Genomic DNA, 12,177 nt, shown 5'->3' with positions numbered 1-12,177 from the left:
ACGCATCCGGGTTCCAGCACCGCCAGCTGGTTCTCGGCAGTGTTTTTGTCACAGGTACTCCCTCGTGCCAAGCCTGGTTTCAGCACCGTCAGCTGTTTCCGGGTTGTGTCAAGCTCACTGAGACACCTATGCTTGCCTCGTCGTGGTGCGGTCGGGTTAGCCAACTCCAGGGTGCCTCCAGTTTAGGAGCTTCCTATGTGGGCTGCGTGAACTGGTAGTCAAGGCTGGTTCTGTAGTGCCAGTAGGCCCAGCTCCCCCTGTAGGACTGTTGGGGTTCGGTAACTGCGGCTGCCTCGCGGCCTAGCTGTTCTCTCCTCTCCTGTGGACCTTCGGGTCCACCACCTGGTTCCAGCACCGTCAGCTGGTTCTCGGCAGTGTCTTTTGCTCTTGTACCTTCTGCTCCCCATCCTGGTTCCAGTACCGTCAGCTGGTTCCGGGCAGAGCCTTTGGCTTAGGTGCCTCCTTCTGGGTATCCAAGTTCCACCAACGTCAGGTGGTCCTTGGTAGTGCTTTCAGGCACGGGTACCTCCTGCTTAGTAACCGGGTTCCAGTAACGTCAGCTGGTCCTCGGTAGTTCCATTGGCTCTTGGACCTTCGGCTACCCATCCGGGTTCCAGTACCGTCAGCTGGTTCTCGGCAGTGTCTTTTGCTCTTGTACCTTCTGCTCCCCATCCTGGTTCCAGTAACGTCAGCTGGTTCCGGGCAGAGCCTTTGGCTTAGGTGCCTCCTTCTGGGTATCCGAGTTCCGTCAACGTCAGGCGGTCCTTGGTAGTGCTTTTTAGCACGGGTACCTCCTGCTTAGTAACCGGGTTCCAGTAACGTCAGCTGGTCCTCGGTAGTTCCATAGGCTCTTGAACCTTCGGGTAGCCATCCGAGTTCCAGTTCCATCAGCTGGTTCTTGGCATTTTCTCAGCCTTCTTGTACCTTCTGCTACATTTCCAAGTTGAAGACCCTAACGTCGACGACCCGGAAGACCACCACGATGACGACGACACGGAAGACCACCCCGATGACGACGACGACGACGGCGGAGACGACGACGGCGGAGATGACGACACTGGAGACGACGACCCTGGAGACGACAACATGGAAGACCGAGAAGCAGAAGAACAAGAGGCTGCAGAACAAAGAGCAGAAGAACATTAAGCATAAGACTTAATATCAGAGCAAAAGATATTATCTAAATTATATGCAGAAGAAGACTAAGCAGTGTATGGGGGTGAGTCCGTTCCTCCTCGTGGTGCCCCTGGATAAAGCCTGATGCTGCAGGCCAAACTGAACGCGGACAAATGTAACTTTTGTGACTGGCAGAACGGAAGGTGTAATCTTCAAACTTTTATAGATAACAACTACGGGAATGCCTGTCACAAATGAGAATATGATGAAGAAGTAGAATAGGAAGAATAATAACAGTGGAATAAAAAGAATATGTAGAATAAGAAGAATAATAATAGTTGAATAAAATGAATATGAAGAATGTAATAAAAAAAAAAAAATAGGTAGAAGATGAAGAAGAAGATGAATAAGGTGAAGAAGTTGATGTCAAAGATGCTGATGATGATGAAGATGAAAGTGTGGGAAAAGAAAAAAAAAAAGAAAAAAAAGAAGGGGAAGGGCGTGGAATAGTGAAACATCAATATCTGACAAAATAAAAAAAAAATTTACATAGTCAATATCTTTGTCACTCCGAACGTCTTAAAAAAAAACAAAAAACATGCTATTCTATTTGATTGGGATAAACCTCTATGACTTTAATGTCTCCGCCACCTCCCCAAATACATCCGGCATTATTCTTAGTTGTTTTCCTTCATGTAGAATGAACCTACAAGGAAAGAAAGGGTTTATTTTAATTCCGATATTTTGGTCCCATTGACTTGCATTGGGATCGGGTATCGGTATCGGCGATATCCGATATTTTTTGAATATCGGCCGATCCAAACCGATACCGATACTTTCCGATATCGGAAGGTATCGCTCAACACTAGCCGCCACTCATAAAGAAACGGTTGGGGGACAAATAATTATTCGTCCACATATACTACAGATCATTGCTCCATGTAAATAGCCCGATTTGCTTCTTTATGCTGGCAGTGCTCGCGGCGTACAAGGTCCAGCTAAGGCCACCAAGGAGTGCGTAAGTTTGCAGTAACACTCCGATCAGTCCCTCTGCAGGTAGGCATAGGTGCAGAAGCGCAGCTTGAGAACACAACCTTATTACTTGCTTATGTAAACTTTTTTTTTTTTTTAAACATTTCTCTTTTTGTTTACTAAATATACAGAAGATGCTTGGTTACTTTTCAGAAAGAGCCCTCATAAGCGACTTTCAGCACTTCAAAGCCTACAAAGAACATTTCAGCTGCTGCTATTCATGTTACTGCCAAATGGCGACTTCCTTCCTTTTATTTAGAAAACATAATACATTGTTCTGCAACCATCAGAACGCCTGAGAGTGGCCCCAGAAACATATCTGCTCCATATCCATGTCATGATCTGCAATGGACAGGAAATCTAGCAGTGGAGATCAGAAGTGATTGGTGGAAAGTTCAGAGAGAGCTCTCTGCTCACATGGAAGGCAACACTGAGCCTCACAGGAGAAATAGGAGTAATGGACAGCACGGTGGCGCAGTGGTTAGCACTGCAGCCTTGCAGCGCTGGAGTCCTGAGTTCTAATCCCACCCAGGACAACATCTGCAAAGAGTTTGTATGTTCTCTCCGTGTTTGCGTGGGTTTCCTCCGGGCACTCCGGTTTCCTCCCACATTCCAAAGACATACTGATAGGGAATTTAGATTGTGAGCCCTATCGGGGACAGTGATGATAATGTGTGCAAACTGTAAAGCGCTGCGGAATATGTTAGCGCTATATAAAAATAAAGATTATTATTATTATTATTATTATGGACATACATAGTGATCTGCATATGGCAGCCATACACAAGCAACAGTGGGCCACATTCCTGGAATCCTGGATGGATGCTATTAACACCTTCTCCTTGTTCATAAACACCAGGCATGTCCAATAAAGTAATCAGTTTTCTTCTACAGTCTATTGTTTCCAGCAAGGTACACACACAATAACCCGAAATGAATGCCTGGCTGACAGAATCTGCTTCTTCCTGCGGGACGTGAGTGTGCTCATCTAATCCCCATATTTATTTTTTACCAATTGTCAACCATTCTAAAGCCACAGTGTAGGACAGATAAGCTTCTCAATGGCAAACTCTATGCAATGAATAACTTGAAATTAAAGGGATAGTTGTAGGTTCCCCACCCCTATGTCCATGAACATTTAGTGAACCTGCTCGGTTGTTCAGTGATTCGCACCATCATATTGGGTTTGAATCCCAGCAAGGAGTTTGTATGTTCTCCCTTTGCTTGTGTGGGTTTCCTCTGGGCACTCTGGTTTGTTCTCCCTGTGTTTGTGTGGGTTTTCTGTCAGCACTCTGGTTTTGTTCTTCATGTGTTTGTGTGGGTTTCCTCTGGGCACTCTGGTTTGCTCTCCCTGTGTTTGTGTAGGTTTCCTCTGGGCACTCTGATTTGTTCTCCATGTGTTTGTGTGGGTTTCCTCTGGGCACTCTGGTTTGTTCTCCCTGTGTTTGTCTGGGTTTCCTCTGGGCACTCTGGTTTGTTCTCCATGTGTTTGTGTGGGTTTCCTCTGGGCACTCTGGTTTGTTCTCCATGTGTTTGTGTGGGTTTCCTCTGGGCACTCTGGTTTGTTCTCCATGTGTTTGTGTGGGTTTCCTCTGGGCACTCTGGTTTGTTCTCCCTGTGTTTGTGTGGGATTCCTCCGGGCACTCTGGTTTGTTCTCCCTGTGTTTGTGTGCGTTTCCTCTGGGCACTCTGGTATGTTCTCCATGTGTTTGTGTGGGTTTCCTCTGGGCACTCTGGTTTGTTCTCCCTGTGTTTGTGTGGGTTTCCTCTGGGCACTCTGGTTTTGTTCTTCATGTGTTTGTGTGGGTTTCCTCTGGGCACTCTGGTTTGCTCTCCCTGTGTTTGTGTAGGTTTCCTCTGGGCACTCTGATTTGTTCTCCATGTGTTTGTGTGGGTTTCCTCTGGGCACTCTGGTTTGTTCTCCCTGTGTTTGTGTGGGTTTCCTCTGGGCACTCTGGTATGTTCTCCATGTGTTTGTGTGGGTTTCCTCTGGGCACTCTGGTTTGTTCTCCCTGTGTTTGTGTGCGTTTCCTCTGGGCACTCTGGTATGTTCTCCATGTGTTTGTGTGGGTTTCCTCTGGGCACTCTGGTTATGTTCTCCCTGTGTTTATGTGGGTTTCCTCTGGGCACTCTGGTATGTTCTCCATATGATTGTGTGTGGGTTTCCTCTGGGCACTCTGTTATGTTCTCCCTGTTTTTGTGCGTGTTTCCACTGGGCACTCTGGTTTTGTTCTTCCTGTGTGTGTGGGATACGTCCAGATATTCTCGTTTCCTCCCACACTCCAAAAACATAGTCATAGGGAATTTAAATTGTGATTCCCAACAGGACAGTGATCATAATGTCTGTAAATTGCTGCAGAAATTGATGGTGCTATAAAAGCAAATAAATAAGTAAAAACATACTGCAGGGCTATGAGCACTGTGTGTCTCAGAGGCCTATGGAGAGGAGTGTATGGGCCTGAAGAGTTCTTGGGATGGGATGTTTTCTAACACCATGTCTTAGTTCAAAAGTAGCTCATCCCCATCGTGATAATTGATTATGGAGTAATTTATGCTGCCTAATTTATTATTATAAGCCTAGCAGTTTTCTAAGCATTGGTTCAAGAATCTGGAGGACTGCTGCTTCGTGACCGGTAGGTGACAACTTGCCCCTCAAGAGAGATGCTTGCTGCGATCAAACTTCATAAGTAATGTGCTTTGCTCATGTTTTAGTGGCACAGGGCACCTTGGAGCAGCAGCTTCTCTCCTGCGCCCACCCTCATGTGCACTAATAATGTATGCCAGTACCTCAGTACACAATGCACCATTAGAATGCCCAGGACACGATTAGGAAGCCTGGTTTGATCATGTGCCACTTTTGGTGTTATTAATTGGCACAATGATGAAGCACTGAAGCTGGCACTAGGTACCCACAACTGCACATCATTACAAGTGACTTCCAAGTTGGCACCACTTTAGTATATGCCCATGCTTGCTTGCTGGTCTGCCCTCTGTGCCAGGGATGAGGAGGCTGCCTCTGCCCATTCCTCCGGGCACACACTGGTACTCACCGCTGCCAGGTTGCTCGGACAGAGTGGATACGGACGTCTGACCCATCGCTTCTCTTCCAGGAGGGGCCCTTTGTCCGGCACTCAGGCAGGGCTCAGGCTCCGGTGGCCGCCGGGCAGAAGTAATCCCAGGGTGTCATGTCCTCCGCTCGGCTGTAGTTAGCTGTGCCCGGCTCCGTGTCCGGCACCGCCAGATGCAGCCAGGGCTCCAGTGTGAATGCCTGTCATTCCTGCAGCAGATTAGTGCGGGTCGCAGGTCACACACAGACACACTCCCTCCATCTCCGCGCCCTCCCTCTCTTCCTCTGCTCTCCCGCCCACTGCCCCTTCTCGGTTACCTCAGCCGTGTGTCCTATCAGCCTCTTCCCCTCTCTTTCCGCTTCTCTCTTTTTTGTTGTGCACTAGTAGTTGCCTCTATCCCTCCCTCCTGTTTCTGCCTTCCAGTCCCACAAGTTCTTCTCTCCAGCCACTTGAGGAGATTATATCATTTGTTGCTTGGTGTGACGATGTCCTAATGGTTAGGGTTGAGAAAATGTCATAGAGATTTGTGGAAAGATTTTTGGAGTATATCTGCTCCAAGAAACGCCTCAAAAATCACCTCAGAAACATTTCACATTCCTTGCTGGCTATATGTACAGGAGGGGCTTTTTTTAGGAGATTTGGGAGCAGAAACTGCAACAACTCTGAGGGTAAATTCACACAGGGCGTTTTTGCTGTTTTTTTCTGCAGCAAAACCTGATCTTCTTGGCAGGAAAGACGCGGCAGGAAAGACGCTGCGTCAAAAACGCAGGCTTAGGTGCGTTTTTTTGTGTGCATTTTTTTGTGTCTCTGTCCATGCTAATGTCCATGAATTTTCAGCAGCAAAAACGCAATGAGTAATGATACCTGCGTTTTTGTTTTTTCAACACCCATTCAAGTCAATGGGTCAAAAACAGCAAAAACGCTGAAAGAAGTGACATGCTGTATGTCCAAAAAACGCAGCAAAGCACAAACTAGCGATCACACAAAAACCCAATGTGTGTGCATGAGATTTCTGAAATCTCATAGGCTTTGCTGGTACTGTAAAACACAGCTGAAAATTAGCATAAAAAAATGCAGCAAAAATGCCCTATGTGAACTTTCCGTTTCTGCTTCGAAATTCAGCCAGAAAGACTGGTCCTGATTCGTGAAGATGGGTGATTTTCTCGCTGGACTTGAGTAGTGATGAGCGAATATACTCGGTACTCGAGATTTCTCGAGCATGCTCGGGTGTCCTCCGAGTATTTGTAAGTACTCGGAGATTTAGTTTTCAGCGCCGCAGCTGAATGATTTACATCGGTTAGCCAGCATAAGTACATGTGGGGGTTGCCTGGTTGCTAGGGAATCCCCACATGTAATCAAGCTGGCTAACAGATGTAAGTCATTCAGCTCCGGCAAGAAAAACTAAATCTCCGAGTACTTACAAATACTCGGAGGACCCCCGAGCATGCTCGAGAAATCTCAAGTACCGAGTACACTCGCTCATCACAATTGATGAGGGGTCTGGTGGAGTCATAAAGGGGTGTATGCCTCGACAATCAGGAGCGAGTGGTGAGGGCTACACTGGACTTCAGGCCCCCCCATCCCACTCAGCCTTGTCCATTTCGGCAGAGCTAGGAGAAACTGGCAACATTTTGGCACACTCTTTACAAATCTTCCTCATCAGGATAATAAAAACTCTGAAAAAAGGAACATTTTCTGAATACGTTTTCTCTTGAAAATTATTCATTTTTGATCGCGTCAAAAGAAGTGTGTCTAAGCATAGTCTGAGACTATTGTACTGGCACAGAATTTTCAGAAAAATCGCTTAAAAAATACGTGAAAGACGTTTGCTATTCGTTTCCATTGGAAAACTACTTCCCTGGTCATATGTTCAGTGTTTTGAGCATTTTATGGCAAAACTAACCTGGCAATATGATTCTCCAGGTCAGAACGAGTACGCAGATACCAAACTTGTATAGTTTATTGTTTTCTTAAGTGGTGAAAAAAATCCCAAATTTGAATGAAAAAAAAGTTTTGCGTTTGTTGCCATTTTCCAAGACCCGTAGCGTTTTCACTTTTTTGGGATATGAGGCTGTGTGAGAGCTTATCTTTTGCTCCCCAAGGTGACATTTTTATTTTGGAGTATTTTTTTTTTATTTTTGGGGTTTATTTTTTTCGTTTTGGGGTAGATACGATGTTTTGATTGCCTGTTACTGCAATGTTGCGATGCCTCCCCAAAAAACTTTTTTCTGGCATTTTGATTTCTTTCTCATTTACCAATCTGATTAATTTATATTTTGATAGATCGGACATTTCTGAACGCAGCGATACCATATACTGCATGTGTCAAGAAGCGAAAAGGAACAGTGTCCAATCCAGGTGAAAGGTAGGAAAAAATCTTCATTCCACCGTGATACCAAATACCGTGTTTTTCACTTTATAAGACGCACCTGATTATAAGACGCACCTAGATTTTAGAGAGGAAAATAAGAAAAAAAATATTTTGAGCCAAACAGTGTGCAAAAACCTTTAATAAAATACAAAAATATTATCTGTGGATGACGCTCTGTTATGGGGGATCTGTCAGTTACAGTACAGTGCCTACAGTACCGTATATATTGAGACTAGCACCCCCCTCATTCTCAGGAATACAGCCACTTACTGTATACATAGATGTATTCTGAAAGATGAGGGAGGTAGTAGTCACATTTGCAATAAACACTTTGGCCACTACATTACAGTGTATATTTACACAAAATATGGCTAGAACTGTAATTTGTAATATTTGAAAAACTTTTTTTTTTTTTTTTTTACGTTTTGTTGTTTAACCCCTTTATGACCGGAGATTTTTCCGGTTTTGTGTTTTCGTTTTTCGCTCCCCTCTTTCCCAGAGCCATAACTTTTTTATTTGAAATTGCAAAAAAAGTGCAATCCCAACTTGTATTTGTTTGGCTTTTTTGCTTTGTTCACTAAATGCTAAAACTGACCTGTCATTTTGATCCTCCAGGTCATTATGAGTTCATGGACACCAAACATGTCTAGGTGCTTTTTTATCTAAGTGGTGAAAAAAAATCTAAACTGTGCTAAAAAAAAAAATTGCTCCATTTTCTGATACCTGTAGCGTCTCCATTTTTCATGATCTCGGGTTGGGTGAGGGCTTATTTTTTGCATGCAGAGCTGACGTTATTAATGATAGCATTTTGGTGCAGATACAATCTCTTTTGATCGCCCCTTATTGCATTTTAATGCAATGTCGTGGCGACCAAAAAACCGTAATTCTGGCTTTTTTACTTTTTTTTTATTGCTACGCCGTTTAGCAATCAGGTTAATCCTTTTTTTCTTATTGATAGATCGGGCGATTCTGAACGCGGCGATACCATATATATGTTTGATTTTTTTTTTTATTGTTTTATTTTGAACGGGGCAAAAGGGGGGTAATTTGAACTTTTATATTTTTTTTCATTTTTTAAATATTTTAAAAACAATTTTCTTTAACTTTTGGCATGCTTCAATCGTCTCCATATGAGACTAGAAGCTGCCATAGCCCGATCGGGTCAGCTACATGGAGGTGATGATCAGTTTGCCTCTATGTAGCTGAATTACTGACTTGCTGTGAGCGCCGACCACTGGGTGCCGCTCATAGCAATCCAGAACTGATAAACAGAGGTCTCTAGGAGACCTCTGGTTGTCATACCGATGAACCGATGACCCCTGATCACGTGACGGGGTCACCGCTGTGCGTATTTCCAGCACGATTGCCAGAAGCGCCATTTAAATGCCGCTGTCAGAGTTTGACAGCGGCATTTAACTAGTTAATAGATGCAGGTAGATCGTGATTCCACCCGCAGCTATTGCGGGTACATGTCAGCTGTTCAAAACAGCTGACATGTCCCAGAAAAGATGTGGGCTCACCACCGGAGCCCACATCAGCATACTATTACGCCCGATGTCGGTAAGGGGTTATTAGTCACTTTAGGAGACATGAAGCTGGGATCATCCTATTGCCTGTGCTATACATAGCAGTGCTTCAGCACTACTATGTATTGCAGAGATGACAGTCTCCTATGAAAGCCGGCCATGATCTGGCGTTCACAGGAGTATCGTAATGACAGGCACAGGAATCTCCTGCAGACTCCTGGCTGTCAAGACAACTCATCGGCGCCCCCGATCATGTGACAGTGGTGCCGATGGGTGGGATTTGTGATGTGCTTCCAGCTGGCACGTGTTAAATCCCGCTGTCAGAGATTGACAGCGGGATTAAACTGGTTAACAGCCGCAAGTAGAGCTCAGATCCACCTGTAGATGATACATGCCAGCTGATTACAGCATGAGTTAACTTGAAGATATAAAGTAAATCTGCAGGTTATTGGATCTCAACGTCAATGTTGTCTGTCTGCCTTACTGAAAGTGCAGCTACTGCGAAGAAATTAACTTTATTCCTCAAGGGAGCTGCCAGGTTTCAGTCATAGAGGCTGCTAGAATAGATTCAGAGACCAATCAGTAGACAGTGAGAGGTGGCTGTAAGCACGCCCCCAGCACTTTGATTGACAGCTTGCCCTGCAGTGTATTTGTGCAGAGCAAGCTATCAAAGAGCTTTGACTGAAAGTCAGAAGCTCCCAGGAAGAATAAAGTTAATTTAATAAGGTGGCAACATTAGAACGCTATTAACCTGCAGATTAACCTCATATCTGCAGGCTATTAGCATTTGGGGAAATGACAAGTTCTTTATAAAACTATTGATGAAAGTACATGAAATTTACTACCCTCTCCTAGAGGTTTATCGCACCAGAGTGTAGTCAGGGGCCTGGACAATCATGAAATATATCTCAGAATAGAACCAAATAAACTTGCTACATTTTTATTTGTATGGAACTATAGGTAAAGATATTTGCAGCTATGTTCTACTATTTCAGATAGGAAAATGGTTAGAGCCCAGGGATAGAAATTTCACCAATCTTCAGCTATTAGGCTATGTGCACACATTTTTTGCGTTTTTTTTTTTGCGGATTTTCCCAATAAACAATAAAAACGCTATAAAATCTCTAAAAACATTCAAACAATACACATCCTATCATTCAGAATGCATTCTGCATGTTTTGTGCACATGTTTGCGTTTTTTTCCGCAAAAAAAAAACGCATTCCGCAAAAAGAAGTAGCATGTTCATTATTTTTGCGGATTTTTTGCGGATTTCCCATTAAATTGGAGTGTCCGGAAAAAAAACGCAAAAAATCCGCGCAAAAAACGCACAAAAAACGCATGCGGATTTCTGACAAAAATGTCCTGATTTTGTCAGGAAATTTCTGCAAGAAAATTCTGACGTGTGCACATAGCCTTAATGTGCTGCGTTCTCTCAGTTAGTGTGTCAGCACATCATCAGGCGTTGTATGTGAAAGGGACTGGTTAACTGCTTTATTCCAGTAGCCAAGTCAGCTTCATCACAGCTGAACAGAAAAGGGGCTGGCTCAGAGTTTAGTTGAGCATAAACTGTAATTATGGAAAAAAAATTTAATCCCACTAGTTTTTATAATACAATGCAATCTGTATTGTAGTGGCTTAGGCTCATCCAGATTACATGCATGCTATAAGACACTGTGGAAGGGCTAATAGGTGTGGCTTATGGTGGAACAGCATTCAAGGGGTGGGACAGCAGGATCAGAGTTACCTCTGATCCTGGCCATTGCAGCAGGAGCTGGTGTCATGACAGCTGCTGTCTTTAACATCCATGTATAGTGTAGAGGAGCCAAGTCCCATAATTTCCAAGGTGGGGCCTCCATGGGAAGGGCTTGTTTTTCAGCACATTCCAAATCTATCAGTCAGCACTTACCTATCAATCAATCAAGGAATTACTTTTATAAGTTTTGCAATAATCATACCAAAAAGGTTTAATCACGCTCATTATGAGGCTTATAATAAGGAGTATTTTATCCCCAGGACTTAGGGTGCACTTTCTTTTCTCTCTTTCACATTCCCCTGTTCTCTTACCAACAGTCAAAAACAAAGAGGCTTCTGTGAGAAGGGTAAGTGTTAGATGCAAGTAAAGAAGGGCTTGCCTGCCAAGATGAGCTTGTTGATATGCTAATAATTTTGTCACTTGAAATCCTTTGTGTTGCTCTTGCAGGAACACATGGAATGATTGTTTTGGCTAGCTTTCATTATTTAGTGACAAGTGAATAGTTAAAATCTTTTTGGTATGTTAATAGCAACTAAACACTGAAAATATATCTACTGCCTTTTGTGCACAATTTTTATGCAATGGTGAGAACATTACAGGCCATACACAATCCAAATTGTAGGATTACAATCTGGGGGACATATTAACAAACTGATAGTGAAACTAGTTTGTGCATTTGTAAAAAGTAACTCTTGTATCTCCTGTTTGTAATGTCAAAGCTCTAAGGCCATGTTCACACCATCCTTTTTTTAATGTGGAACCGCCGCGATTTTCCCGCTGCGGGTCCGCAGCTGTTTTCCATGCAGGGTACATTACAATGTACCCTATGGAAAACAGGAACTGCTGTGCCCACATTGCGGAAAATCGCGAAAAAAGCCGCGCTGAATAGCCGCGGTAAAAAAGAAGTACCATGTCACTTCTTTTTGCGGAACTGCAGCGGTTCTGCACCCATAGACCTCCATTGTGAGGTCAAACCCGCAGTAAAACCCGCAGATGAAAAAAATATCTGCGGGTTTTCTGCGGTTTGTGGTGCAGAACCGCTGCAGTGTGGCTGCCCCCCCGTGCCCCAATCCCACCCCCCCATGCTCCGATGCCACCCCCCCCCCGTGCTCCGACGCCCCCCCGTGCCCTCATCTCCCCCCTTATACTTACCCGGCCTCCCGGTGTCTGTCCGTCCGTCTTCTCCCTGGGCGCCGCCATCTTGCAAAATGGCGGGCGCATGCGCAGTGCGCCCGCCGAACCTGCCGGCCGGCAGATTCGTTCCAACGTGCATTTTGATCACTGAGATAGGTTATATCTCAGTGATCAAA

At 44.5% G+C, this 12,177-nt stretch overlaps 1 protein-coding gene across 6 annotated transcripts in view; it reads right to left on the bottom strand.

The window, feature by feature from the left end:
- The window catches only part of PHACTR2 (phosphatase and actin regulator 2), a 305,175-nt gene that overhangs the window by 140,104 nt on the left and 152,894 nt on the right, over positions 1 to 12,177 (bottom strand). Inside the window, exon 1 of one of the 6 annotated variants that reach the window (XM_069725911.1) lies at positions 5,199 to 5,630. The exons of 4 other annotated variants lie outside the window; for them this stretch is intronic. In XM_069725911.1, the coding sequence (XP_069582012.1) occupies positions 5,199 to 5,244 (46 nt within the window). In that variant the 5' untranslated portion in view covers positions 5,245 to 5,630. Of the gene's footprint in view, positions 1 to 5,198; positions 5,631 to 12,177 lie in introns of those variants that run through there. One more of the 6 variants, XM_069725913.1, reaches the window with a different exon arrangement.

The sequence above is a fragment of the Ranitomeya imitator genome, chromosome 5, assembly GCF_032444005.1.
Source record: "Ranitomeya imitator isolate aRanImi1 chromosome 5, aRanImi1.pri, whole genome shotgun sequence".
Taxonomy (NCBI): domain Eukaryota; kingdom Metazoa; phylum Chordata; class Amphibia; order Anura; family Dendrobatidae; genus Ranitomeya; species Ranitomeya imitator.
Note: the sequence above shows the minus strand (reverse complement) of the source record. Positions and strands in the feature narration are given on the sequence as shown.